Genomic DNA, 26,971 nt, shown 5'->3' with positions numbered 1-26,971 from the left:
ATCAATATGGAAAAAGCGCTTCAACGTGAAGCTTTTAATCGCCACATGGCTAAGTATTGCATTTGTAGTAATTAAACGTTTAAGGCATGGAGGCAATTTCATGTGCTACATTTTCTATGCAAAGCAAGAGGTTTGGCCATTCACCAAATTAATGGCCTTACAAGGAAGGAAAAAAAAATCTCCCATTCCAATTTAATCACGTTCCATAAAGTTTATGTTTATGGTCAGATTAGTATTAGTAAGTGATAAAAAGAAAGTATCACCAATTAAATTAAGTGACATAGCTTGGCCGAATCTGAGCAAGCTCTCACTCATGGTTGTGGATTTATTTCATTAGTTATGTTTAATATTTATAGTTAATATAATTATAAAAACTAGGCGATTTGAAATTAAGGGAGTTTCCTCCTCTTTTTTGGATCATTGATTTCAATACAAAGACTGCATCTTCCATTTTAAAACAACAAATACGATCATACACTTTTATATCAAGAATATCTGATCTAAATTTATAAAAGAAAAACAAGAATAAAAAAATATGGTTAATATTAGTAAAACATAATTTAATATTTTAGAGATCACAGAGTACAACCTACATACTGGAGTAGTATTTTTTAGTGATTTACGTCTCTCATTGCAACTCATTACAAGTATAGCAAAATTTATCAAAACTGAGTATGTGTCCTAGTAAGATCTAATCCTACAAATTACCAAATTATGACTATTTTATGTAATCTTATTTGATGAATATTTATAAAAAATTTTTTTTTGTTTTCCCAATCAACCGTGATTACGATTACTCCTTCCGTCCGACAATAGTAGTCCTATTTGATTTGGGCATAAATTTTAAGAAATGTAAAGAAAAGTAGGTTGAATAAGTTGTGCTATGTGGGTCACATTTATATATATTGGTTTTATAATAAAACGTGAGTGGAATAAATTGGTGGAATGTGAAACCTACTTACCATTTATTGTAAAAGTGAAATAAGATTTTTATTATGAGACTAACAAATATGACAAAATAATACTTTTATTGTGAGGCGAAGAATACTAACAAATAAAACTATCATAATTTTAGGAATACAATTAAAATATACTAGTATCAACCATTTCACTTAATTACATCTATTACAAAAGTTAAAACAAAAATATTTATATAGAGTTACATGGAGAACCTGATTTGTAGTATACATTTTTTAGAATATCTACATTCACCCAAAATATTAATAAAATATACATTTGCTTAGTTAATTAAGTAACGTGTTAAATTAATTTTATGTTAATGTTAGAATAACTTGAAATTCGCACGGTGGTTACATATCGAGTTGAGAAATCATTCTAGCACATCATGAATATAGAAAGCTAAACCCTAACGAATGAATAATTTATGTGTATATGAAAGAATGACTTGGAATTCTCACAGTAACTTGAAATTCGCATGGTAACATAGGTTGTCTATGAAAGAATGACTTGGAATTTGCACAGTAACTTGAAATTCGCACGGTAACAACATAGGTTTTGCAATCACCTTCCTTTTTGTAACTAATATTACTATTGCAAATCTTTATCTAATGAGGTCTTTAATTAATCTGCAGATGAGGTCAAACATAAGAGCACAATGCTTGAAGACCTCTGCACCTCTCATCACTCGACATCTCCACGCCCGTGGCGGAGAGGTCAACAAGCCCGAAGGGAACAACGGATGCCTCCACGTCCCATCAACCACCGCCACTGCCCACTTGTACGGAGTTCGTATGTAGTGATTAAGATGAGATCGTTGAAATACAATGTGAGGGAACTGCGGATGCCTCCACGTCCAATCGGTCACCGCCATCGCCCACTTGTACGGAGTTCGTACATAGTGATGAAGATGAGATCGTTGAAATATGATGTGAGGGAACTGCGGATGCCTCCATGTCCCATCAGCCACCGCCTACAAGGTATATTCCTGGAATGTATTTTGGTACGGGTACAATATCGGCCACACCCAGTGGCGGACGCAGAAATAAATTTTAGTAGGGGCTTTACTAAAAAATTTTATTGTTAACAAAATATACATATTTCCTCTGTTTGTGAAATATTGTTCATTTTTGTCATTTTGGTCCGTCTTTGTTGTACATTTTTTTTTATGGAGTCCACTTTCATCTAAATCATTATGCACATTCTATCGTAAAACTAATATATAAATGTGGGATCCATATTCCATTAACTTTTTCAACTCACTTTTCTTCGTATTTCTTAAAATCCGCGCTGAGATGTGGACAACATTTTACAGATGGATGAAGTATATATATAAAATATACTTCATCCATCCTAAAAAAAAAGATTAGTTTTACTATTTCGGGTCATCCCGAAAATTAGAGTATTAATATGAAAGTTTCTACTACGACTAATAATGTGGATTCCACAATCCATTAATACTATTTCTACTGTCTTTTTTCTCTCTCTTGCTTTTTTTTCATCACTCTTATTTTACTAATTGTATATTAAAACTCTTGTTATTTACAAATTTATATATTATTTTAGAACAAAAGAAATATATGGAGTAATAATTATTATAAAAAATGCATACATAAATTTTACATAAAACTAATCCAACACAAATTTAACTATTTTGGGAAACCCTTTTCAGTTTTCAATAGTCATTTGAATAAAAAACGGTAGTGTCAATTTAGGATACAATTTTACAAGTGTTACTATTGAATGGATGATAACTTTAAATTTAGTGGCACTTTTTAAATTACTCCTATTTTAAATCTAAATATATGCCACAGCCACGTATTTAATGAATAAGTAGGCAATTGAAATTTTCAACTCTATTATTATTATATTCATTTTAAGTTTAACAGTTTATTCTCTTCTTCCCAATTCTACCGAGCGGCCATTAATGAAATGTAGGTAGTTTTCTCCGTAAATTTAATTTTCAGCCCCTCCTTTCCAATAAATCTTCAACCATTAGACTTCAAAGACATCAATTTAGTGAGGGCTGAAGATACTTTTAAAAAAAATTGAAATTTTTTACAATAAAAATATATTAAAAAGAAAATTTTGGGAAGGGCTTAAGCCCCTCCCCTCTTGAACGTGTGTCCGCCAATGGCCACACCACCAGAGGATGCATTGATCACGCATGAAGAGGATGAGGAGGTACCGCGAGAGTTGGAAGAGACCGGTAACGACGCTATCTCAGACAAATCGGACGTCGTTAGCCCAGACGAACCGTCTCCCAAGGAGGTTATGATGAAGCCGGACGCCCAAAGCGTTAGTCAAGGAGACCCGCAATGTTAGCAGATTATGTCGAGTGTTTTATTTTCTTTTTTTGATATTTAATTATTTATTTTTGCTGAAACTATTTTAATATTATTAGAGTCGAACGAAATTATAAGCTCCATCTCAGATTTTCTTGTTGGTTCTTTTCCGGAATTGATCGAGTCAAACCAAACCTAGGGTCCTTAGTTAATAGAAAAAGCGATTTCATACACTAAGAAACACAATCAATATATCAGAATTTGCCCTATGTTTCCTACATGTTATTTTCTTTCCTCGCAAGAAACTCTTTCCTAATGGAAACCCTAACAGTCAGTGGCTGCTCGACGGACTCCCATCTCGGCAACCTTCGCAGGACGTGCAGATACGACCTCTCATCGTATCATATTGCGTCTATTTTAACTAAAAATAGTAAAAGTAAAATAAGATATTTAATGATAAACGAATGAAAAAAGAAAAAATGAGACATTTATACCGAATATAGGGACTATTTAAGTAGATTATGAAAAAGAAAAAAAAATCCCTCTGTCCCACGATAGGAGTCACATTTAGTATAGGCACGAATTTAAAAAATGTAAAGAATAGGGGGTTGAGAAAGTTAATGGAATATGAACCTCTTTTTTTGTATTGGTTTATAATAAAGGGCAAATTGCCTATAAAGTCATAGTTTGGTTTTACCCGTGAACTTTAAATGTTGTATGAAAAGTCATGAACTTACCAGACTGTGTAAATTTCCCATCCGATCCGACCCGATAGATTTCCGACACAAACTTATCCTACGTGATATGCCGGAAGCTTGACTTGGCAAATAGAAAATTTAGGGTTCAATTCGTATTGTAGAATTAATGCTACTTTTATGTTGAATTCGATTTGTGGAATTCGATTTGTATGTGTATGTCGATTTGTATGCTGAATTCGATTTGTATGTTTTCATTTGTTCTACTTGTATGTCTGTGATAGTCCAAGGGCAGAAATTGCAAAGATAGAAGAGAAATACTCAAAATTAGTGGAGTTTTGCTAAGTCACGTCTTCGGCGCGCCACGTAGGATAAGTAATTGTGTCGGAAATCTATTGGGTCATCGGGTCGAATGAGAAATTTACATAATTTGGTAAAGTTCATGACTTTTCATACAACATTTAAAGTTGACGGGAAAAACCAAACTATGTTAAAGTTCATGACTTTACATGACTTTACAGACAATTTGCCCTATAATAAAATGTGAGTAAAGTGAGTTAGTGGAATGTGGAACCTATTTACCATTTATGGTAAAAATGAAATGTGACTCTTATTTTGGGATGAACTAAAATGACAAAATGTGGCTCTTATTATGGGACAGAGGGGTAAATATAATTAGAACTACCCCACTCATTTAATCAGTGAAAAATAACTAATTTATATAAATAGTATTTCAAATTATGACGTAAACATAATGTAACGTGATTGGGATTATCGACGTAAATGTGTTTTCTTTAAATTTAGCCGAATAATTTTATGATTTATAAAAGCATATCGAACACAAGGAATACAATCACAGATTGGCTATCAAATACGAGGCTTCTATCACTATTTGGACATACAATTTTTGGTTTAATTTAACTTAGAAAAACAATAAATGAAAGCAAATAAACAAAAACAGTAAAAGATCGCAGTTAACTTGTTCTGAAAAGGAAGATGAAGCAAGAGAATTCCAGGGATGTTCTTTCACAGTTATAATTTATACAAACTCCAACTACAATACCTTAGCACAGTTCATACTTTACTAGAACGAGTCACATAATATTACCTATACAGCACAAAGTAGATCATATACACTAGGGTCATCAATCCTAGATTTGCAACTCTCAAAAGCACAAAAGACTCATATTGTTCTCGCTTTGAATTAAAAGTACCGTTTTAAGGGGATAATTGTAGCGTCGACTAAGCTTTTCTAACATGCAAATCCTCTCCCGATTACTTTGCAAGTCAACAAATCGTTCACAGAATGTGTCACTCAAACATAAAACATTATCACACACTTGAATTGAAGCAAGTAATGAATAAAACGGATATTAAATAAATAGGAATAGTATAAATCAAAGTCGTTAATAACACATCTATCCTACAAATTTAGTTACTAATAGACAAATAACATAAATTCATAGTTTGAAGGAAAAACAATGAAAACCTAAAAACAAGAAAGATAAAACCCAAAGGTAGAGTCTTCTAGTCTTCTAGTCTTCAATCTTCACTCCAAGCAAGAACAATAGTGGAATTTAAGTGGAAGGATTAGGGTTGTGTTGGGTTTGGTATACTAAAAAGTATGTTTCGAGCATGAATAGAATCTTGTTTGTATACGAAAAATTCTATAATCCACTTTTAACCTGATTCAGTATTATTCGAGCTAGTTTCGCACGAATAGAATCAGTATTATTATTACATTGTGTTTGCTTGTGCATTTATAAGTGATAAACACGGGATTTGCATGTTTTTAAGGCCTAGATTTGGTTCGTTTTAAATGTCAATCTTGCAAATTATGTTCTTAAATTGCATATATTATATATTTTGGTATTTTGATGTGTTTGTTGATAAATAATAGAAAAGGATAGAAAAAATGTGCAAAAGTGTTAAAGTTCAGCAGCCTCTGTTCGAGCCCATCTGCCAACGTATTTGAAGTCCAATCAGTGCTTAATATATACCACTCTCTTCGTCTTCGAAAGAGCTTCGCGTGGGTACCTTGAACATCTAAATCGGAGTTCTTTGGAGAAAGTTATGGTCATTTTACGAACGTTGCGCAGTGCAGTCAAAATAAGGCGGAAATTAAGGAAGGAAAGAAATTGTTGCCAAATCTCTCCTATTAATTGAAGAATTCGAATTTACCTTGCTTCCCATTACTTGGAGGATACTTTTTCCAATTATAAACCTTGGAGAATACCTAATTCATAATATTCATCTCAGAGCCTCCAATTCTCTCCATCCCTATACTTCTTCCATCCCACATTCCACATATTATTCTTCCATCCTCCATTGGAGCGGAGCTCTGCAGATCCAGGCAAGAGAAGACTGAAGATTGCATAATTCAACCTTGGATTTTGTTTTGTTTTTCTTCATGTCTAGTATTTTTTGTTGTTTTACTTGTCTATGAGTGTTAAACATCTTTTGTAGAATTTTTGGTAAACATGTTATGATTTTGAGTTATTAATTCAATTGTTTTTCCTTGTTAGCTCTTGTAGTTATTTCGATTTCTCTTGTGCTTATATATTTGTTTGATTGGTCATCTTATGAATGCATGTGGATTTTACTATAATACCTGGGAAATGAGTAGTTTAATTTGAAAAATGAGAAGTTGACGTCTTTGTCAATATAATCGGGAGATTTGAGCCTTTGAATGAAGCAAATTTATCTTAGGAGCTTTTAGGAGTTGTTGCCTTAGTTCTAGGAAGGACACTTCGGTTCTAGGTAGCAATCTACAAATTGTATGCTTCGGGAGAATATAGTTTTACATTTGTGATAGCTTAGTAACTCTAGAGACCGTAATTCAAGGAAGTCTTTTGGATTATAGCTTTTGATTGTGGTTCCTAAAACTCTACATTCCTTAGCCTGTTTTGTATATTAGTTATTTTTATATTTTCTATTATTTGTTTATTTATTTATGACCATTTATAAAATCAAACCAAAAATCATGTGTCTCTAAATAGTATATGACGCTTAGTATATGATAGACAGTTGCAATCTTATTCCCTGTGTTTGATATCCCGGTACTGACCTTTAGCTATACTAGATCTACCTTGTATACTTGCAAGTATTTTTAGTGCTAATAAATAGCGCATCAATAAGATGTTTTACAAACAATTAAATGCATAAGAAACAAACAAAACCTAAGTCTTTTGCTTAGTAGACTGGTTGTGGGTGTTGTCCACTTTAAGGTAACTACAGTCGGTTCTATGTAATGCTTTGCAAAAGAGAAAGAAGAATTTCACAACCTAGACTTTGGCTACCTTTCGCGAAAGGTTGCAATGTCAGTCTGATATGTCTAAAGCCTTACTGAAATAAAATGACATTAGTGTGGTATAACACTGAATGGATCTAACAGCAAGACATCTCTTTATGCTATCTACTGAAAGGCGAAGTCTTTATAAATAACTATTTCTTAATCTACATACGTTAGCATTGAACATATGATATTGATTATGCATTACTTTGACTTATCAAATGGTGCGGGTTTTTCGCAACCCAATAATCCTGATATCTTGGGTAGTGGTAATTAATATCTAGCGGTGCTAGGATTGCTATTATGTTGAATCGCATGCCTGGTGAGTCTGGTTTGATAATGTCCTCAAGAGAAGCTCGAACAAGGTTTTATTATTCGGAAACTAGCCAGTTGGAATATAATTATTCCATGAATAATAAATAAGTGTTTCTTGTTGAGTCCACTCTTGGAATGAATAAGATCTTAATTAATAAAATCCATAGCAGACTTTAATTAATTAATGGATATTTATATCGTAAGCGCGGAAAATAAACATTTAAATAAAATGGAAACCTGGATTACTTGTGATTTCGGATTTGGATGGACAATGCAATATTATTACTGTAGTGGCTGATACTGATATTCCAATATGAGCTTATATTAAATTTTGGGTTCAATTTAATTAGTAAAGCTAATTGGGGGAGACCACATTCAAACCTCCATAGATACCTAACTGGGCCCAATATGTAACTATTATAAATAGGAGAATAAACAAGACATAAAATACTCTTAATTTTATTGATAATTTTCATCCCTCTCCTCTCTACAGTAGGAGACGAAAATTTTCATCTTTTCCAGCTCCGTGAGGAATTAATGTCTTCTTTATTCGAGTCCCAGTATTTTGATAAGATCATCCTACACTGATTTCAAAATACAATTCGGGAACCAGTTAGAAGATCTGTGGTCTCGTATTGAAGATCATCACGTGTAGAAGGCGCAAGCAATCGACGATTCTTTGGAGAATCAAATTCGTACCTCTAAACCAAATTATTCATGTTTATGATTTATTTTCTTTAAGCATGATTATTTGCAATCTAGCATGCAATTTTATGTTAACATGTGAATAGATTAATCTCATAATCTGTCAAATAGATCCTACGTCTGATTTATTTGTTTTGTACAAGTATTCCGCTGTGCAAGGGGATTCAAACCCCAGGAGATGGAGGAGGCTCCCCAATTTTAGAGGCGGTGAATGGTGAATATTATGAGTTTTGTTGTATTTATAGGCGTGAAAAAAGGTTTGGAGAAGGTAAATTTCGTGTTCCATAAGTTAAGGTAAAGATTTGGCTTAACAAGGTAATAATTTTTTTCCTTGAATTTCCGTCTTAATTAAGCACTTGACAACATTTCGCGACGTTCGTAGAATGACCATAATTTTCACCAAATAAATCTAATTGATATATTATATGTATCATCGTGAAGATTTTTCAAAGACGAAGAGAACGATATGTAGCACACTCTGATTGGACTTCAGAATATCCGGAAAAAAGAGATTAAACTGAGGCTGTTGTGCACGACCGGGACTAGAGGGCCGCGGGCCGCTAGAAACGTTCAGAGCTCTCTGGACTCGTTTCAGCGACCGCTGCCATGGGTCCAGCAGGCCTCTGGGTTGGGCTTCTTCTCCAGCTTCCAGATTTTGACCTTTTTCATCCCCTTTTTAGTCTATTTTGCACATTTATCACAAAATAAGTCAAAAATCAATAAAAATTGCCTAAAAATTATTTTAAAAGTAAGATCTTTCAAAATTAATAAAATGCCTAAAAATTATTTTAAAAATAAGATATCCCATTTACTCAATTAACGTAGGAAAGTCAATAAAATGCTACATTATATTTCTATTATTATATTTCTATTTGGAGCCCGGATGGAATAGATCTATTGTTTTGAGTTTCAGGAAGCATGGAGATCTTCGAGAGCAACTCACTTGCAGTTTTATTTCAAACAATTAGTTTAATGACATATACTGCTAAAACTTAATGCCACCCGTTGATTTTCATTTTCTTTCACTTTCTCATTAATAATACTCCTATTTTAACTAACATAAATAAGGTCATGGACTTTCTGCATCATAAATATCTCATGTAGCCCCATCTACCAATTAGACTATCAAATTCAAAACTAACATGATTTGCATCATTTGAAGTAACCATGAGCAATTCAATTATTTCGGTTATAACCGATAATCGACTGATTCTAACTGAGTCGATTAATTAAGTAACCGAACTAGAGATCATGTTGGTTCTGGTTACTTTTTTTTACCAATTTTTAGGGTCGGTTAACCCACCCCTAGATTTAATAATCGAGAAATTCGAAACTTGTTTACAGATTACAATAGTTTGTTTTGGTTTGTGTTTTGATGTGTCCAACGAGGGACAAGAAACGGCTTTGCTTATGATCGAAAAGGTGATTCAGAACCACCAAAAAAAATTCTCTCATGTTGTGTTGTTTCTTACAAGTCCAGGTGTTGGAGCTGATGTCAATTTTGATATGACGGTCTGATTGCTCGTACCCAGATCCTTGCTATACTATAAAAGTACAAAGGTTTCAACAATATATTAAAAGCTACTACTATTCTCCATAAACTAAGTCCACTAGATGAAAATAACATATTCAAATTCAAACAAAGATCAAATTGAAAGACAACTTTACATATCAAGTTGAGCTTTAGTCTAACTAGTGTTAACCCACGTGTCACTACGGAATATTTTTTCCGTTATATAGTTTTGAATTGTTACTTGATTAATTAAAATTAGAAACAATATAATTATATACGATTTAAAAATAGTAAAATGTACTACTATAGTGTTAACCAATTCAATAAACCTATACTCCTCAATTCATTTCGCACCTAAAGTCATAAAATTAAACATATTTAAAATGGAATCAAGACAAAACACAATTATTTGGGAAGCGAAGAGAGTATATCACACTTTTGAAAAATATGTTTAATACAAGCCTTCATATCTCTCTACTAAATATAATGAATCACACTTTTAACAAAATAACTATATTCGAGAATCAGGAACTGCATGTTTCGAGTTAAGGATGTTACTACAATTTTTCCCTCTCTAAGAATTGTAATATTGGAATAAAATTCTCAAACCATAACACACAGTACTTTAACTATTGCAATCAAAGAACAAAAACAACAAAAAATAAAATGGAGATTACAACGAAAATTATTAAATAAACCGAACTATAAGTCTTGTATAGAAAAATCCTCTTTCCGCAAGACAAATTACATCATGGTTAATGATCATGGATTGACGTATTATCCCTAGAGATGAAACAACTTCCAGCTAACGTATATAACATCTCAAACCCGCTAGACACCGTGCAATACAATGTTACTAAAATGTACTCCCTCCGTCCTAAGGAAGATGACCCCTTCCTTGGGCGGCACGGGATTTTATGCAACTTTAGTTTGTGTGTTGAGTGGAGAGAATAAAGTAGGAGAGAAGGAATAAAGTAGAGATAAAAGGTGTTTCCATTTTAAGTAATAGGTCATCTTTGTTGGGACGGATGAAAAAGGAAAGTGGGTCATCTTTAATGGGACGGAGGGAGTACAATAAAATGTTGAGAGCCTGTGAGTGAATGAAGAGTGCTTTTGTTAGTGTGTAATTCATCCACAACTCAATGCCTTTGCATTTTATAGGCACAAAATTGGGACATGAGAGATCATGAAATTAAAAATCATAAATTACAAAATTAAGACAATTGAGGTTACAAAATTTGTTTAATGCTCATTATTCTATTTAAGATTTGTAACCGCCAAATATTGATGGTAATCTAAATAAATATTCATGATAGTTATTTATAAATATTTAAATTTATTCCAAAAATTCTTAAATATTCAAATATTCACAGTAATTGGAAATAATAATCTATATATATACAAAAGACGAACTTTAACTTTAATTGCAAATATTTATAAGTTTTGGATTGTTTTGTAAAGTTTAAATATTTTGGTTGGCCAATAAAAAAACTAATCCACTTTTAAAATATGGCTATTACTAACTCTTTAAAATTGTGGCATGGAAGTTTTCTTCTTAAAAGTTTATAAACTTTTTGGCCATTACAAATTTTTAATAATTATAATTTAATCTCAATATTTCAATAATAAGCACTACATAATGATCAACTATGGAATTAGGGTTACACAAAGCACTATGCAAGATTTGTAACTTTTTAACTGCCACATTTTTACACATTATTAGGAATCGTATTAATAATAATTTAATGTAAATTTTTAATATGCTATAACTTCTCTATATTTTTTGTCCATAAATAGTGTGTCATTCCCTAGCTTAATACTCACTTTCTCATTATCTTTACCTACATCACTGAATTTTCTACAAAATGAATTTGTTTTCAATACGATTCTTGCTCTTTATCAATAGTATCTTTTTATATTTCTCAATTTTGCACATTCTTTAAATGTGATTATTATATTACTGATATTTGTTGTTATGTTCTTACCAGAGAGGATAGTTGAAACCATAGAAATGGAATTAATCTCTGTTAGTGATCTACTATCTACCATAACTTTATCAATCAAAGGTTGAAATCATGGAAGCATTCACCTTGCCAAATTTGGTTTTGAAATTGGTAAGTATTTTATGAGATTTTATAGTACAAATGCTAAGTTGTGTTCGCATTATCCACGAATAAAAATATTTCTTGAAATTGCAATATGGAGTATGTAGTTGACTTTTGTTTGAAGTTCTTATCTACATATGGGAGCAAATTGGCATGACTGAGAAGATGGTGTCGACGCAGGACGATGAAAGTGTTGAGACGATGAGCGGAGAAGATGAAACTATTGGAGATAGACGAGGGCCGATGGGTGATGGGACAAAGCTACATGAGCATAAATGATTTTGGACTCTATTTTTATTAAAATTTCATTTCTTGATTGCATATTTTGATCTATTACTTTTTATTAATGAACTTGGCTAATTTTCCATTTGTAAATCGATTTTCTATCAGTGAAATTATTGAATGTTATATGATTAGTAATTAAATGGATTGATGAACAATGTAATTAATTCTAACATAAATATTAAATTAAAATTTCAACATTATTAAAAAATATCTACAAGACAATATGGAAAGTTATTTTGATTTTTCAACATTACCAAAAATTATTAATAACATAAACAAGATTGCTTCGAAATTAATGTCATTAATATATATTGTATTAGTGATTTAAAAACTATATAATTTTAGTTTTTATCATAATTTATTTAATTTAAATTTTCAATTTTGTATGAGAAAATTCAATAGGTCGTGCAACGCACGGGGTTGATACTAGTTATAATTAACTGCAAGAATAATGACTTAAAGTTTATTTATAATTGGCAGTTACAAAATGCACATATTTGATATTTCCTGTCATGAAATTTTACACCAAAATTTATTCATGATTGGTGATTACACTAAAATTTATAAATAATTAAATTCATACCCAAAATTTATAAATATTTCAAAAGACGATCAAAACTCGTCTTTTATATATGTATAGATAGACTAGGAATGTGATATAAAGAGCTTTTGGGTTATTCAAAAAACGATGGAAAATTCTTAGAGAAGTATCATTTTTTTTATGTCAAAACGCATGTGGAGATCATCAATGTTTGTGCTATTCTTTACAATCTTATTAGAGTAGAAGCACCTAATGATCCATTGTTGGATGAAGTAGATGCTGAGATTCAAACTAGAGTTACTCAACAAGGTGATGATCATAATGAGGGGGAAGAGACTCAACCAACTTTGTTGGGTGACTATCATACTGCGAAAGAGACTAACACTCGGATCGAATTGTAGTTGTTCAAGTTACTAATGTGTGGACTAGATTTCGGGATAGTCTAGCCGAAGCTATGTTTTTAGGCCCTTCTTGGTATGGTGGAATGGAATGACATTCCTACCTCCATTCCATTCCTTTATTTGGTAAATATTTTTGTTAGGAATCACCATTCCTTTTGGAATGACCATTCCATCCATTTAGCTAAGTAATGGTCATTCCATTTCATTCCATTTTCCTTTCTTCTTCTTTTAAATTTTGAACAAAATTATACAAATATTATTTTATATTATATTTAAATTAAACATCATCAAAATTTTATAATAAAATTAAAATTTTAAAATTTTTAATAATTGAAAAATCCACACACACTACACACACTTTTCACACACTACACACACTGCACACATTTCACCCACTACACACACTACACATATTTCACACACTACACACATTTCACCCACTACACACATTTCACACACTACACGCACCTCACACACTACACACATTTCACACACTACACACAATTCATGCACTACACACATTTCACATACTACACACAATTCATGCACTACACACACGACACACACTTCACACCGTGTGTGTAGTGTGTGAAGTGCGTGTAGTGTGTTGTGTGTGTAGTGTGTGAAATGTGTGTAGTGTGTGTAGTGGGTGAAATATGTGTAGTGTGTGTGTGTGTGGATTTTTCAATTATTAAAGATTTTAAAATTTTAATTTTATTATAAAATTTTGATGATGTTAAATTTAAATATAATATAAAATAATATTTATATATTTGTTAAAATTTAAAAGAAGAAGAAAGGAAAATGGAATGAAATGGAATGACCATTACTTAGCTAAATGGATGGAATGGATATTCCCATGAGGAATGGAATGGTCATTCCAAAAGGAATGTTGATTCCTAACTAAAATATTTACCAAACAAAGGAATGGAATGGAGGTAAGAATGTCATTCCATTCCCCCATTCCATTCCACCATAACCTAAAAGTTATGCTTATTTTGATAATGAAGAAACATAGCTTCGGCTAGACTATCCTGAAATCTAGTCCACTCATTAGTAACTTGAACAACTGCAATTCGATCCGAGTGTTGAGTCTCTTCCGCAGTATGATAATCACCCGGCAAAGTTAGTTGAGTCTCTTCGATCTCATTATGATCATCACCTTGTTGAGTAACTCTAGTTTGAATCTCAACATCCACTTCATCTAACAATGGATCATTAGGTGCTTCTACTCTAATAAGATTGTGAAGAATAGCACAAACATTGATGATCTTCACATGCGTTTTGACATCAAAAAAGGATACTTCTCTAAGAATTTTCCATCGTTTTTTGAATAACCCAAAAGCTCTTTATATCACATTCTTAGAAAATGCATGTCTCGGGTTGTATAACTCCTTTGGATTTTGTGGATTGTTGCCTCTAGTGGACCACTCATTGAGATGGTATCGAGTACTTCTATAAGGAGCTAGAAAGTCAGGTCCATTGGTATATCCAGCATCTACCAGGAAGTACTTATCTATGAGATAAAAAGTAAATTTTGATTATTACTTAAAGCTTAAATATGATAACAAAGAGAAAAAAAAAATGAAACTTCTTAACTAGAACATACCTTTAGGTACTATGAATGGATCATTTCTAGTAAGTGCATCTCGTAATACTCTGCTATCTGCTGCAGATCCTTCCCATCCAGGTAAAATATATGTAAACCTCAAGTCACGAGAACACACAGCCAAAACATTGGTTGTTATCCTACCCTTTCTATTTCTATATCTTCCTTGATCTTTCAATGAAACACTTACTTCAACGTGTGTTCCACCAAGTGCCCCGAGACAGTTCTACATCACGAAACTACTAATTAGTTCGTATAATTTTAGATAGATTTAAAAAAATAAACAAATAGAATAGTACTTACTTCAAACCAATCCTATTTTTTCATCTTCGAAGCCTTCCATGATTGTTTCTTGTTGGAGAACATAATGACTTCCTAATATTATTATAGTATTTAATACTATATGGAAGTATCTACTCACAGTCTCTCTAGATCTAATGAAATCAAAGCTGACTTTACGGTTTGATAAATTAAAAGAGTTGTTCCTTACAAGTTCTGCCACTTCCATAATAGAGCCTTCTTATATATAACTCGCGTGCTATGGAAAAGTCAAGACTGGGCTCTTTCACCATGCGTTGTTCATGCCACTGACTGACTATGAGCAAATTTCACAGCTTGAAGAATAGTGAATATCTTAGTCGAAGGAACTCTCATCGTCACTTCCATCATCGGAGTCAGACTCATGGATATCCATGTAATAAAGTTAAAAGATAGTGAAAATTAATAAGCTATACCATTGTCACGACCGCACTTTGTTAAGGATAGCGAAAGCGGGTAAACCGCGACTAATGAGAGGGATTAAAGAAACGGGAAAAGAAAAGGGGAAAGAACTTGAGAATATGCCCAAAGGCCAAGTCGATTCATATCATAGAATAGAAGCCAAATGTACCATTACATGGTCTTAGAACTAGAATAAATATTACATCAATAGATCAGAGTCGATGGTGAGATTCTAAGATGTCTCACTTCACAAAAGAGCAGCGGAATAAGTCCATACTAGACGACTTCGTGTATGAAGACACGAATCGTGAAAAGATCCACTGGATTATTTAGTAGCATCGACTCTGATCATTTCTCCATCCTCTTGACGTTCAACCTGCACATTTATAAATACATGCAGGGCTGAGTACAGGAGTACTCAGTGGACACATGCCGAAAACAAAACATACAATATGTAGTTGTCATCCATCCACAGTATCACACGGGGTTTTTTTATCTTAAAAGGCCCGAGCATACTAAATTCTTTTTTGATCTTAAAGTTCGTCTGCAGACTAAGTTCTTTCATAACTCTCGTCTTATCTGTGTATCGTGTACCGTGAAGGTGGCCACCTTCAGCGGACACATCGCCGGCCAACATCTGATGGCTCACGGCCCTCATGCACATTGTTCCGAATAGGATTTGCGGTCCTATTGACAACCGAATTCATTAAACTAGGTTTGGCATCGCCAAAACCCCGTAGGCTACAACCCCAACAGATAGGCCTCAAAACAAACATTTTATGGCATGACAACAACTTGAAAATAATCACTGCTCTATTTGAGTAAAGATGATTTTTCATAACTTCAAAAGTATTTGCTTTATATCCACACAATAGTGCTGGATATTAAAAGAAAACCCACCTGATATGCTTATGTCTCAACTCAAATACTCGCTTTGGCCTCACTCGCCCTTGAGCAATTTATCCCTAGCTTGACGATTCCTCTCGGATGGGACTGATGTCCTGCCTCAAAACTCCTTCTTGCTCCTCCTCCACTCCTCGCTGCACTCTTGAATCATTTGGTGAAACTTATGGTATCGAAAATGAGGGGAGGAGAAGGGAGATGGGGCTGCTTATATAGCCATGGATTTTGGCTGTTTGTGGCAGATTCTTGGGGATGAAGCTTCCCATTTTGGGTTGTATCTCAGCTCCCTTTTGAGCTTTGCTAGAAGGATTTTCATACCAAATTGGTGTAAGTTATGGGGGCTGCCTTCTTGGCTGATCCTCTGCCTCCTTGATCTTGATGGAGGACAAAACAGTTTCCCCAATTGTGCTTGTGATGAGGTCATTGGACCTTGTCTAGAATGGTTCTATTCCCATTTGTGAGATTCATGGCAGAGACTTGATGCTCTCAATCCACAATTGTTCACTACTCTCTTGGTTTACTTTTGATTATTGTCTTACTCATGGTACATGTTCATTCACTAATTGGGTAAGTGGACTTTTTCTTGCAGGTTGTGCCACCTTGGAGCCTTGCAGGCTGCATATTCGAGAGGGAGAGGATGGAGTAATGGAAAGAGAATCTATTCTTGTAGCTCTTTGGTTCCTATACCAATTTAGACTACTTCCAAACTTGTTGACTAGAGTAGTAGGATGAATGGTGTAGTATAGGTGTGTGTTGTCTCTTTCACATTTATAAGCATTTACTATTTCCATCATTTTTGTATATCTTATTCCTCAAAGTATTTACTTTTTTCCTTGAACACATTAATTCCCCTGCACTTTATTTCTTCCAACGAAAATACTTAAATTACACCAAAGTCGAAATACAACGAGGAATGTATGATTACACATCTTCTAAAGGAAATTAAATTAAGCTAATAAATCAGATTTATCCCGAAGGAAAGGAACAAAATTCCGGGGCGTCACAACCATAATCACATTCTAACCATAATGTAAACAACAATCGTGACACAAAATTGAGGAAAAATGAGAAATATGAGATATGTAGCCGCAAATGTAACTTTAAACACTTGATCAAGCATACAACTTTCTTAAAATCCAAACAACAATCAACAAAAATATGAAAGAGATAACAAAAATGTATTATGTAGAAAAAACAATCTAACACAAAAGTAAAAAACTTAGCATATTCTATCCGAATCAAGCAATGTCAATTATACTTACTGAAGCACCCTTTTGGATCTGAGCTTCCAAGACGAGTTCCCTACATTCAGAAGATTCAAAAATCAAAATGGAAACTTACAAGTGAACATGCCAATTTGCATGCACAAAAAAAGTAACAACATATTGTTATGGAGTACTATAAATGACCCAGAATTGTATATCCTCCTACTAAGATAGTAAGATACTATTAAGTAGTACTAGTACATATCAAACTAATATTGTTCTATCTAGAATATCTCTTGATCATTCTCGATTTAGTCATGCACTGGAAGCATACTTTTTGTCATGCACTTCCCATACACAGGAAGCAAATGCATTTCAAATAAAGAAGTGAAAATTATACAAGTCACATGATGTATGATACTAACTAGGACTAGAAGAATACTTCTTATCCTAATTAAATACTCCTACTAATTAGTCAATAATTGCATTTTGAGAAGTCATCGAGCACTAGCACAAATAGTGACATTTCACCAAACTCTATCACCAAACAACCATCTTGCATGAAAAATCACATTAGGAAAAGTGTTAACCTTCAATTGCAAAGAAGAGAATTTGGGTTTAGGAGAAGTGGTAGGAAATGGAAAATAAATGAAATTTTGGTGTGACCAAATAGAGGATGAATTGGAATAAGCCGAAGATGTAGAACAGCAGTGGATGGACAGAGAGATGGGTGTTGCGGCCATAATCTCAAACCAAATTCATCCCAATTTGATACGGAAATCAATCCAACATCTTTGAGATATTCAGCATATGCATTCCATACCCAAATCAAATTCAATTCGAAGTCAAAACGGCGACTAAGATAAAGCCCAATTCAACACATTTAACCCTAGCTAACAACTACAATCGAGATATGAGATGATGGTAAATCTGAATTTTGATGTGGAAATCGTTTAAACAAAGATGGGGGCAAATCAGCAGAGGAAAGGGAAAGACACTAGAGAGGAAAAGAGGCAAAGAGAGTTGCGAAAAATAATTATGACCCGGATTGGAACATTGACCCGAATAGGATCCGCGCCTTTTTAAGTCTTGGCCCGAGAATTGAAATTTTGAAATTCAAACTCTTTTGTTGAACCATAGAATTGAAATCATGGAATTGAAAAACTTGGAAGTATAATTCAATTCCAATTCTATACATTTTTTTGATACCAAACAATGGAATTGGGATTGGAGTCTCCAATTCCATTTTCATATTCCGAAACACATGCTTATGCACCACAGAATCTGACAGGTTCACCAAAAGATCTTCTTCATTGCCTAGTTGTTGTTGCACCTATTTATGGTGGTCTGCCCCCTCCGCAATTGCAGCCTTGTACTTCAACACTGCAACGTTTATAGATACCGCGGCAACGTTTAAGGCCTTGAGCACAGCTTTTGTTGGTTCCACAGTAGTGCATGTTGCGCCCTCTACTATACCATTCACAGTAGTGCCCGCGGCGTTTGCTGCCTTACCATCCACAGTAGTTTAGGATTTATATTCATTAGTTTCCATGTACAGTTCATGCATAGTTGGAATATGGTTTTTTTAGAAAATCCATTTGCCAAATAACTACTTGCTTGACATACCAACTCATTATGACATTTGGTATGCATAGATAGGGCTGGGTCGATTCGGTATATTATACTGAAAATTTTGTATCGTTATCGTATCGAAAATACCGATATGAAAGAATTTCACATCGTTACCGTATCGAAAGTTTCAGTATACCAAAATTTCAGTATGGATAATATCTATAATGTTACCGTATCGAAATTTCGGTATATCGTACCGAACTTCAGTATATCGTTCCGAAAGGTATATCGAAATCAAATGGATATCTATTTATGATTTTAGGGTTTCCAATAAATATTTTTTTTAATATATAAATAAAATAAATGGATATCTATTTATGATTTCGAACTTTTAATCTTAAAAAAATTATATTATTATTATAATGAGTATAAAGGGGTGGTCATCAATTGCTAACTAAATAGTAACCCAAAATTGAGACCAATTCCTAATCGTTAGATGGAGACATCTAGTGGTTGAGATAATGTCAACTGGATTATAATATAAATTTAAATGATAATTAAATAAATTCAAAGGATATTAATGTCAATTAATAAATATAGTAGTTAAAACTAACTACTTTCTCTCTTCAAAATCATCTTAAAACTTTGAATTTACGTAACTCTCTCGATTTAAATTATTTTTTTGCAAAAAATATATCAAATTAAAGATAATTTTATAAGGATTCTAACAAGATCTCAATTGCATCCGACGACATTCGAATGGTGAAATTTGATAATTTTTATTTCAATTTTCGTATATTTGTTGATAAGCAGATTTTTCTCAAGAAATGCATCAAACAATCTCAATAAAATGCATATGCAATATCAACAAAACTGTGTTGATATTTTCTGGTACTTGTGTTGATATTTATAATGCACTATGTTGATATAAAAAAAACCAAGAAAATTATAATATGTTAACTAAATGAAGATCTTACCCCTTTGTTGATATTTTATCAACTATTTATTGAAATTCGTGAGATTTAATCTCATCCATTCATTTTAAAATCTAAGGGTGTAGATTTGGTCTTAATTTTGGACCATGATACTATAGGTAATATAAGAGGACCTTAGTATAAAGGTATGTATCGATAATTCAATACATATTGATTTTCGTATTATTATTATTATTATAATCAATATAAAGGTATGTATCTATAATTCAATACGTATTGATTTTCGATATATTTCAGTACACCGATAATATCAATATATATCGTATATTCAATATAAAATAGTATACCGCGGTATAAGAAATTTCATATCGTTATTGTATCGAAAACTTACGATAAGGTATTGTATTGTATGTATCGTACCAAAAATTTTGGTATACCGATAATTCGAAATTTTTCGATATTTTTCTGTACGATACAATCGATATACCATTTTTCAGCATATTTACCCAGCCCGGGGTGTGTTATATTGCTAACTCACTCTTAAATTGTTAGCTACAACTAAATTATAGACATTGGATCATGAAATCAAGGCACAAGATCATCCATCCATGAATATCAATGCAATGCACAAAAAATGTCAATTAGGGGTATTAATTTCAATTGACCAAAAGTTAATTATAACCAACTTTCAAAAAATATCCAAAAACTTTGAATGATTATAACTATCTCAATTTAAATTATTTTTTTACACAACTTAGATCAAATTAAAAATAATTTTATAAGAATTCTAACGAGATCTCATTTGCACATGTTCCGATGTCAAAATTTGAAGAAAAAAAAAATCTCTAATTTTCGTATTTTTCAAAAGCAGCTTAATGTCAATGTAGCTATCATAATATGTCAATATAATGCATATACAATGTTAATGCTAAATTGTATATTCAATGAATTGTATTGATATGTTTAATACACTATATTGACAGTTTAATTCAAAACTCTTATTTTGATAGTTTTCTTATCTTTTCAAATTTAAATAATAATAAAATGAAATTATACATGACGATTTATCTCTACAAATTTTATGATTCTAAATTAACTGTAATTATAAATGGCAATTCATCATTCCGCTAGCCCTATGTATAGATTGGGGAATTTTTTCTCGTTTAGTTGATAGGGTTAAAAGATATTTTGCCTCCTTCTATCCTACAGTCCATGAATGGATCCACCATTGTTTGAGAAACGATGAAACAAAGTGATGGATAAGCTCTTGCCATATGTGTTGATGGTTCGGTACATCATTCCAAAACTATAGTGTCATGCATGAATTCCAGATAAATCCAGCCAATCACATGCTGCAGTTGATGGATATTTTCTTTAATAGTAAATGGCGAAATCATTGGTTGTGTTTGAAACCAAATTTTGACTCAGTGGTATCTTAACTGGAAAGATCTCCTTCCTCAACAACTTCAGGCAAAATGAACATAGGAATATGCCACGTTTGGATAATGAAACTCCAGCAGAGAAACGAGATGAGCTTGAAACAAGTTATCCAAATATATGCTCGTCAAAATGGTTTGCTGCTGGAATTGCAAAGTTGTTCCAAGATGAGGCGATAATGAGCTTCACAACTCCTTAAAAGAACAAATCACATTTTATATCTACTTCATCCTAATTCAGAAATCTAATTTTTGATAAGAGTTGCCTATTATGAAGAAAGAGCATATCCTTATGTCTAAGTCGTCTGCTCTATAAAGGCTAACTCGTAGTCATTATTGGGGCTATATACTTTTAGGTGAGCTGTACAAATTCTCTTATCAATTCTGTTCTTCTGTTTGGTGAAGAAATTTTGGGCATCTCTATCTTTTTTAGATTTTAATTGAAGGTTGGTTGTGATGAAGAGTCCCCCTTTTTTGTCATCCGGTGTGGCAATCTGAACAGGAGCTGCTGTTTAGATTTTTATGCAATAATAGGGCTCAACCTGTCTTTGTCTATGCTTGAGACTAATCCAAGTTGGCTATGTTGGGATCACATCTCTTATGCACCATCTTCGTTGTTTTAAGTTTTGAAAGATGTCTCTGCTTTTCATTCAATAATTTTGTGACCACTATATGCTTCATCGTTGCCTCTGCACCTCTACTTTTATCGCTCACCTTCCAATCTTGGAACATTGCAAGATTTGCAATAGAAACAGAGTTGGATCTCCTAGTAGGGATTTGCAAGAGGTGAATGTTGAAGTGAGTAAATACATAAATTGATGGGGCTATATTTTTTAGCAATTAAAAAAATGTGATACTAATATTCAACCAAACAGCACAAAGCCAACTATCCATAACAATTCAAAGTGTGGAAAGTATTCTCTTGTTTGTAAATCTAAAACGGCGGTTGTTATGAGTAAACATTGATATGCAATTCATCAAACAAATAGTGCAGCAAATGTTGATAAATAAACAAAATATACTACTTGATCATAGGCAAAAATTTAGAGTTACCCTTTTCCCTTTCCCGTATGACAATTTAGATACAAGTGGAGAGTCAGAGAGTTGCTGCAACATTTTAGCATGCAGGGTAGGATCCGAGTGCAGTTAGAGCATCCGCAATGGTCGGCTAGCGACCGGCTAGCCGATTCTTCGCGCTGGCCGGTCGGCTAGCCGAACCATTATAGGCGGCCAGCGGTATACCGGCCAGCCGATCGGCGTGGGCTGGCCGATTGGTGGGCGCTGGCCGATGCGCTAGCCGATCGGCTAGCCGCCATTGTAGCTGCCCGATCGGCCAGCGATCGGCCAGCGCCGATTTTTGTTTTTTTGTTTTTTTTTTTTTTTTTACAAACCTATATAAACGCGATTTTCGTTTCATTTTCATTTGCACCATTTGTTTTAACGAGTTTTCTCTCTCTCTAACTTTCTGTACAAGAGCATCATCGCGCGATGAGTAACGCGGGTGGTAGCGGTGGTGGTAGTGGTGGTAGTGGTGGGGATGCTGAGGAGTACGAACGGAGGATGAACGAGGCTATGAATGCCTACATGAACCGCGAGATGGAGCGGTACATGTGTATGGTGGAACAGCAGGCGATACCTCGCCCTCCACGAGTTGTCCACCACCGAGCAGTGATTGATCGGGATCACGTAGCTGCACATCAGCGGCTGTACGACGACTACTTTTCAGAGAACCCGCGGTTTCCCGCCAACATGTTCCGGCGGCGTTTTAGAATGCGCAGGGAGTTGTTTATGCGCATCGTTGGGGCATTAGAGCGTCAATATCTGTGTTTCCGCTTCAGGCACGATGCGGCTGGCAGACCCAACCACACCCCTATTCAAAAGTGCACGGCGGCAATCAGGCAGTTGGCCTACGGAGGTGCGGCAGACATGTGGGATGAGTACCTCCACATCGGTGAGTCGTCAGCCCTGAAATGTCTTAAGGAGTTCTGTGGGGGCGTGATCAGCATTTTCGGTGAGCAGTACCTTCGAAGCCCTACTCCTAAAGATTGTCAGAATTTGATGCAGATGCACGGGGAGAAGCATGGGTTCCCCGGGATGTTAGGCAGCATAGATTGTATGCATTGGGAGTGGAAGAACTGTCCGACTGCCTGGAAGGGGGCCTACACGACCGGCTACAAGTCAAAGAACCCCACGATAATCCTCGAGGCCGTAGCTGATTACCGGCTGTGGATCTGGCATGCGTATTTTGGGGTAGCCGGGTCGAACAACGACCTCAACGTCCTGAACTCGTCTCCCCTCTTCAACGAGAAGTGCCAGGGCGTCGGTCCAGCCGTCTCATTTTTGGCCAACGGCAACCGGCATGATATGGGCTACTACTTGGCGGATGGGATATACCCTCGGTGGCCGGTCTTTGTGAAGACGGTCCGACAAACAAGTGATGAAAAGAAGGCCTACTTTGCGCAACGACAAGAGTCGGCGCGTAAGGACGTGGAGCGCGCATTTGGTGTGCTCCAGTCTCGATGGGCGGCAATTAAGGGTCCAACGCGTTTGTGGGATGTAGGATGCGTTTCCCAGATAAGTTTCCCAGATAATGTACGCCTGCATTATCCTTCACAACATGATCGTCGAAGACGAAGGCGTACAACTGACTAGTTGGGTCAGTGACGATGAAGCCGGTCCAAGCCACGGAACGGCCACCCCTAGTGTACGACGTGGGGTACCTCTCGATGAAGCCGGCCGCCTTCAGGAATTTGCCAACATGCGCCAAGTGGATGCTCATATTCAACTCCAAAAGGATATAATTGAAGAGTTGTGGGCACGGAGGATTGCACGGCGATAGTTTTTTTTCTTTATTATGCATGTAATTTTTTTTTATCTATGTAACTTTTTTAAATGCAATTAATGAATTTTCCCGTATATGTGACGTAAATTTAATTCCGTAATTTAAATTCCGTAAATGTAGTATATTTTGAATTATTTTTATTGCGGCTGGCTTATGGCTGGCCTAAATCTGATGTGGCAGGTGGATTTTTTAGTGTTGCTGACATGGCAGGGGAGAGAATGGCTGGCCTAAGTATCATTGCGGATGCTCTTATACTGGTTTAGAGGCGCTACCCGTACTTGATTGATTTTATCACGTAATTGCAAAATACAAGGCTCAAACGGGACACCTGACGTTGGACATCTGAGGGCACTGACCCATTCCGCATTCACCTCCTGCAATTCCGATCTTTCCACATTCCATGCCTCCACTGCGGCAAGGACCTTAAGCACTTTTCTGTATTCCACTGCCTTTTCTCTTTTTAGCAGCTATACCATCATTCTTTGCCTAATTAAACCTAATTGGTAATTGCCATCAGAGATAGAAAATCATTATAATGGGCTTTCCTTCCTTAGATTTATATAATGGGCCATAAATTAAACAATAAATCTACGTAACTCTCAAAAATCGTTTAGTTGATAGGGTTAACCCGATAAGGGTAAAATTACTTTTTCTCCCTCCCATCGCCCATCCCCTCCACGCCCTCCTTTCGTGAAAAATTAATCAACTTTCTCTCCAACTCCTCTCTCTCTCTCTCTCTCTCTCTCTCCTCGAGGTACGTGTTTGTGTTGTTGTGTATGTACACATAATGATTTATGCTAGGCTTTTTCCTTTCTTCCAGAAATTAACATACCAAAACCTAGAAATTGAAATTGGAATTGGAGGACAGATTAACCAACTGTATTTGGTATTTCCTTGTTTCAATTTGGCTTTGTTATATTTTGTTGCAGGCAGCAGAGGAGATGTTTAAGAACACATTCCAGTCCGGTTTTCTTTCCATCCTTTACAGCCTCGGGTGTGTAATTTTTATTCACGTTTTTATTTTATTTTTATCTGTGGACTGGTTTCTGATGTTTTTTTATTCCTCAGGAGTAAGCCTTTGCAGATATGGGATAAAGAAGGTAGCTCTTCTCTTCTTTTACATTTCTCCTTTTTACTGCTATTTTTCTACGTTTGTGGATGTTTATGAAATTACAACTCTTCATTTATGTTTACAATCAGACCATCTTTGAATTCTAGCTCTGCCTCTCTTCCTGCGTATATGGAGGATTGACCTTGTTGTTGAATGCAAAAATCTGAATAATTCTATGATTTTCTTGAAATCCTATTTTTATACGAAATACCATTACCTACCTCGTGTATATGGATGGAAGTAGCAAGCTTTATATGCTAATGTGCAGATGTTTTGTAGTAAAACATGTGTTTGTGGTGTTTACACTACACTTTATCTTCTGCCATTTTCCTTTTAGTCTTACGGTTTCATTGGAAATTTATTACAGTTGTCAATGGCCAGATCAAGCGACTGCAAGATGATGACATACAATCTAATGTCCTTGAATTAGTTGGCTCGAATGTCCAATCCACCTACATTACCTGCCCTGCTGATCCAACTGCAACGCTTGGTATCAAGCTTCCCTTCTTGGTTATGATTGTTAAAAATATGAAGAAGTACTTCACCTTTGAGATTCATGTGCTCGACGATAAAAATGTCCGCCGAAGATTCCGAGCTTCTAATTTTCAAGTCTGTAAGTTTTCCCATAAGTCAATTTTCTATCCAAAATATTTCTACATATATATGTTATTTGTGATTGTTATTAAAATAGATAAGCCACTCCCAAATGTAACTCCTCAAACTAGTCCGATTGTAGAGTATAAACTCGTTTTGAATTAATCGATGCTTGGCTTTTCTTTGATGAAAACTATATCTATTTGAGTGATTCTTCTTAATGCCTTGTGTTGATTATTTTTCTATGACCCTCTGTTTCAGGCTGTAACAAGAGTTAAACCCTTTATTTGCACCATGCCCTTGAAATTGGATGAGGGCTGGAACCAAATCCAGCTGAACCTCACTGACCTTACCCGGCGTGCATATGGAACTAACTATGTTGAGACTCTGAGAGTTCAGGTTCATGCCAATTGCCGCCTGAGAAGGATATATTTCTCTGATCGCCTCTACTCAGAGGAGGAACTCCCACCAGAATTCAAACTATATCTCCCAATGCAGCAGGTATGTGTTATTGTGTCGTCAAAACACTTCAAATGAGAAGGACTTTACCTAATTGTTTTTTATCATTTGCAGAAAGCCTGAGAGCTATGGAGAAAAACTCTACCTTATCGATGGCTGGTGTAGAATAAGTTTATCATTCATGTCTAGAGAGCTGTTTATTTGTTGTAATACATGCATCTCATGACAAGTAAGAAATAGCCGATTTCAAAGCTTGTTTTAGTCTGTGTGCTTGGATGCTAAGTCACATACATGTAGTCTGCTTTGTAGTTAGCAGCTTGTTTTGCTGCATATGTGAGAAGACAGCTCCGTTGAGTTTCCTGTTCTAAGCTTACGTGTTTGCAATAGATCGATGCAACTATAGTTGAAGTGTTTCTTTTGGGTTAAAAAATTGTGTTTAAAAATTAAATTATGATCTTTTCACTATTGTGTTCTCATGATAGTTGCAACTA

At 34.6% G+C, this 26,971-nt stretch overlaps 2 protein-coding genes across 2 annotated transcripts; one reads left to right on the top strand and one right to left on the bottom strand.

Annotated features, from left to right (window-relative positions):
• Positions 1-14,074: 14,074 nt before the first annotated feature.
• Positions 14,075-15,387, bottom strand: LOC148927475 (uncharacterized). Its single transcript, XM_089056609.1, has 4 exons — positions 15,300-15,387; positions 14,704-14,772; positions 14,453-14,610; positions 14,075-14,365 (listed from the first exon to the last, which is right to left on the bottom strand). Exons 1-4 carry the CDS (start codon positions 15,385-15,387, stop codon positions 14,075-14,077), a joined length of 606 nt encoding a protein of 201 aa, XP_088912735.1.
• Positions 15,388-24,889: 9,502 nt separating this feature from the next.
• BUG22 (cilia/flagella-associated protein) lies at positions 24,890-26,893 on the top strand. The gene is made up of 6 exons (XM_048092183.2): positions 24,890-25,070; positions 25,246-25,310; positions 25,385-25,416; positions 25,795-26,036; positions 26,283-26,522; positions 26,595-26,893. Exons 2-6 carry the CDS (start codon positions 25,258-25,260, stop codon positions 26,601-26,603), a joined length of 576 nt encoding a protein of 191 aa, XP_047948140.1. The 5' UTR covers positions 24,890-25,070; positions 25,246-25,257; the 3' UTR covers positions 26,604-26,893.
• Positions 26,894-26,971: the final 78 nt, after the last annotated feature.

This window comes from Salvia hispanica, chromosome 4 (genome assembly GCF_029641045.1).
Source record: "Salvia hispanica isolate PSC_SH4W2 chromosome 4, Shi_PSC_v1, whole genome shotgun sequence".
Lineage (NCBI taxonomy): Eukaryota > Viridiplantae > Streptophyta > Magnoliopsida > Lamiales > Lamiaceae > Salvia > Salvia hispanica.
Note: the sequence above shows the minus strand (reverse complement) of the source record. Positions and strands in the feature narration are given on the sequence as shown.

What these genes read in the sequence shown, in the direction of transcription:
- LOC148927475 (XM_089056609.1), bottom strand. Translation starts at nt 15,387, where the DNA reads ATGAGTCTGACTCCGATGATGGAAGTGACGATGAGAGTTCCTTCGACT. An exon ending in AGCTGTGAAATTTGCTCATA is followed by an intron (nt 14,773 to 15,299) that starts GTCAGTCAGTGG and finishes CTGGATGGGAAG; the next exon opens with GATCTGCAGCAGATAGCAGA. An exon ending in GACATGCATTTTCTAAGAAT is followed by an intron (nt 14,366 to 14,452) that starts GTGATATAAAGA and finishes ACGCATGTGAAG; the next exon opens with ATCATCAATGTTTGTGCTAT.
- BUG22 (XM_048092183.2), top strand. Translation starts at nt 25,258, where the DNA reads ATGTTTAAGAACACATTCCAGTCCGGTTTTCTTTCCATCCTTTACAGC. An exon ending in TCCATCCTTTACAGCCTCGG is followed by an intron (nt 25,311 to 25,384) that starts GTGTGTAATTTT and finishes TTTATTCCTCAG; the next exon opens with GAGTAAGCCTTTGCAGATAT. An exon ending in TCCGAGCTTCTAATTTTCAA is followed by an intron (nt 26,037 to 26,282) that starts GTCTGTAAGTTT and finishes CCTCTGTTTCAG; the next exon opens with GCTGTAACAAGAGTTAAACC.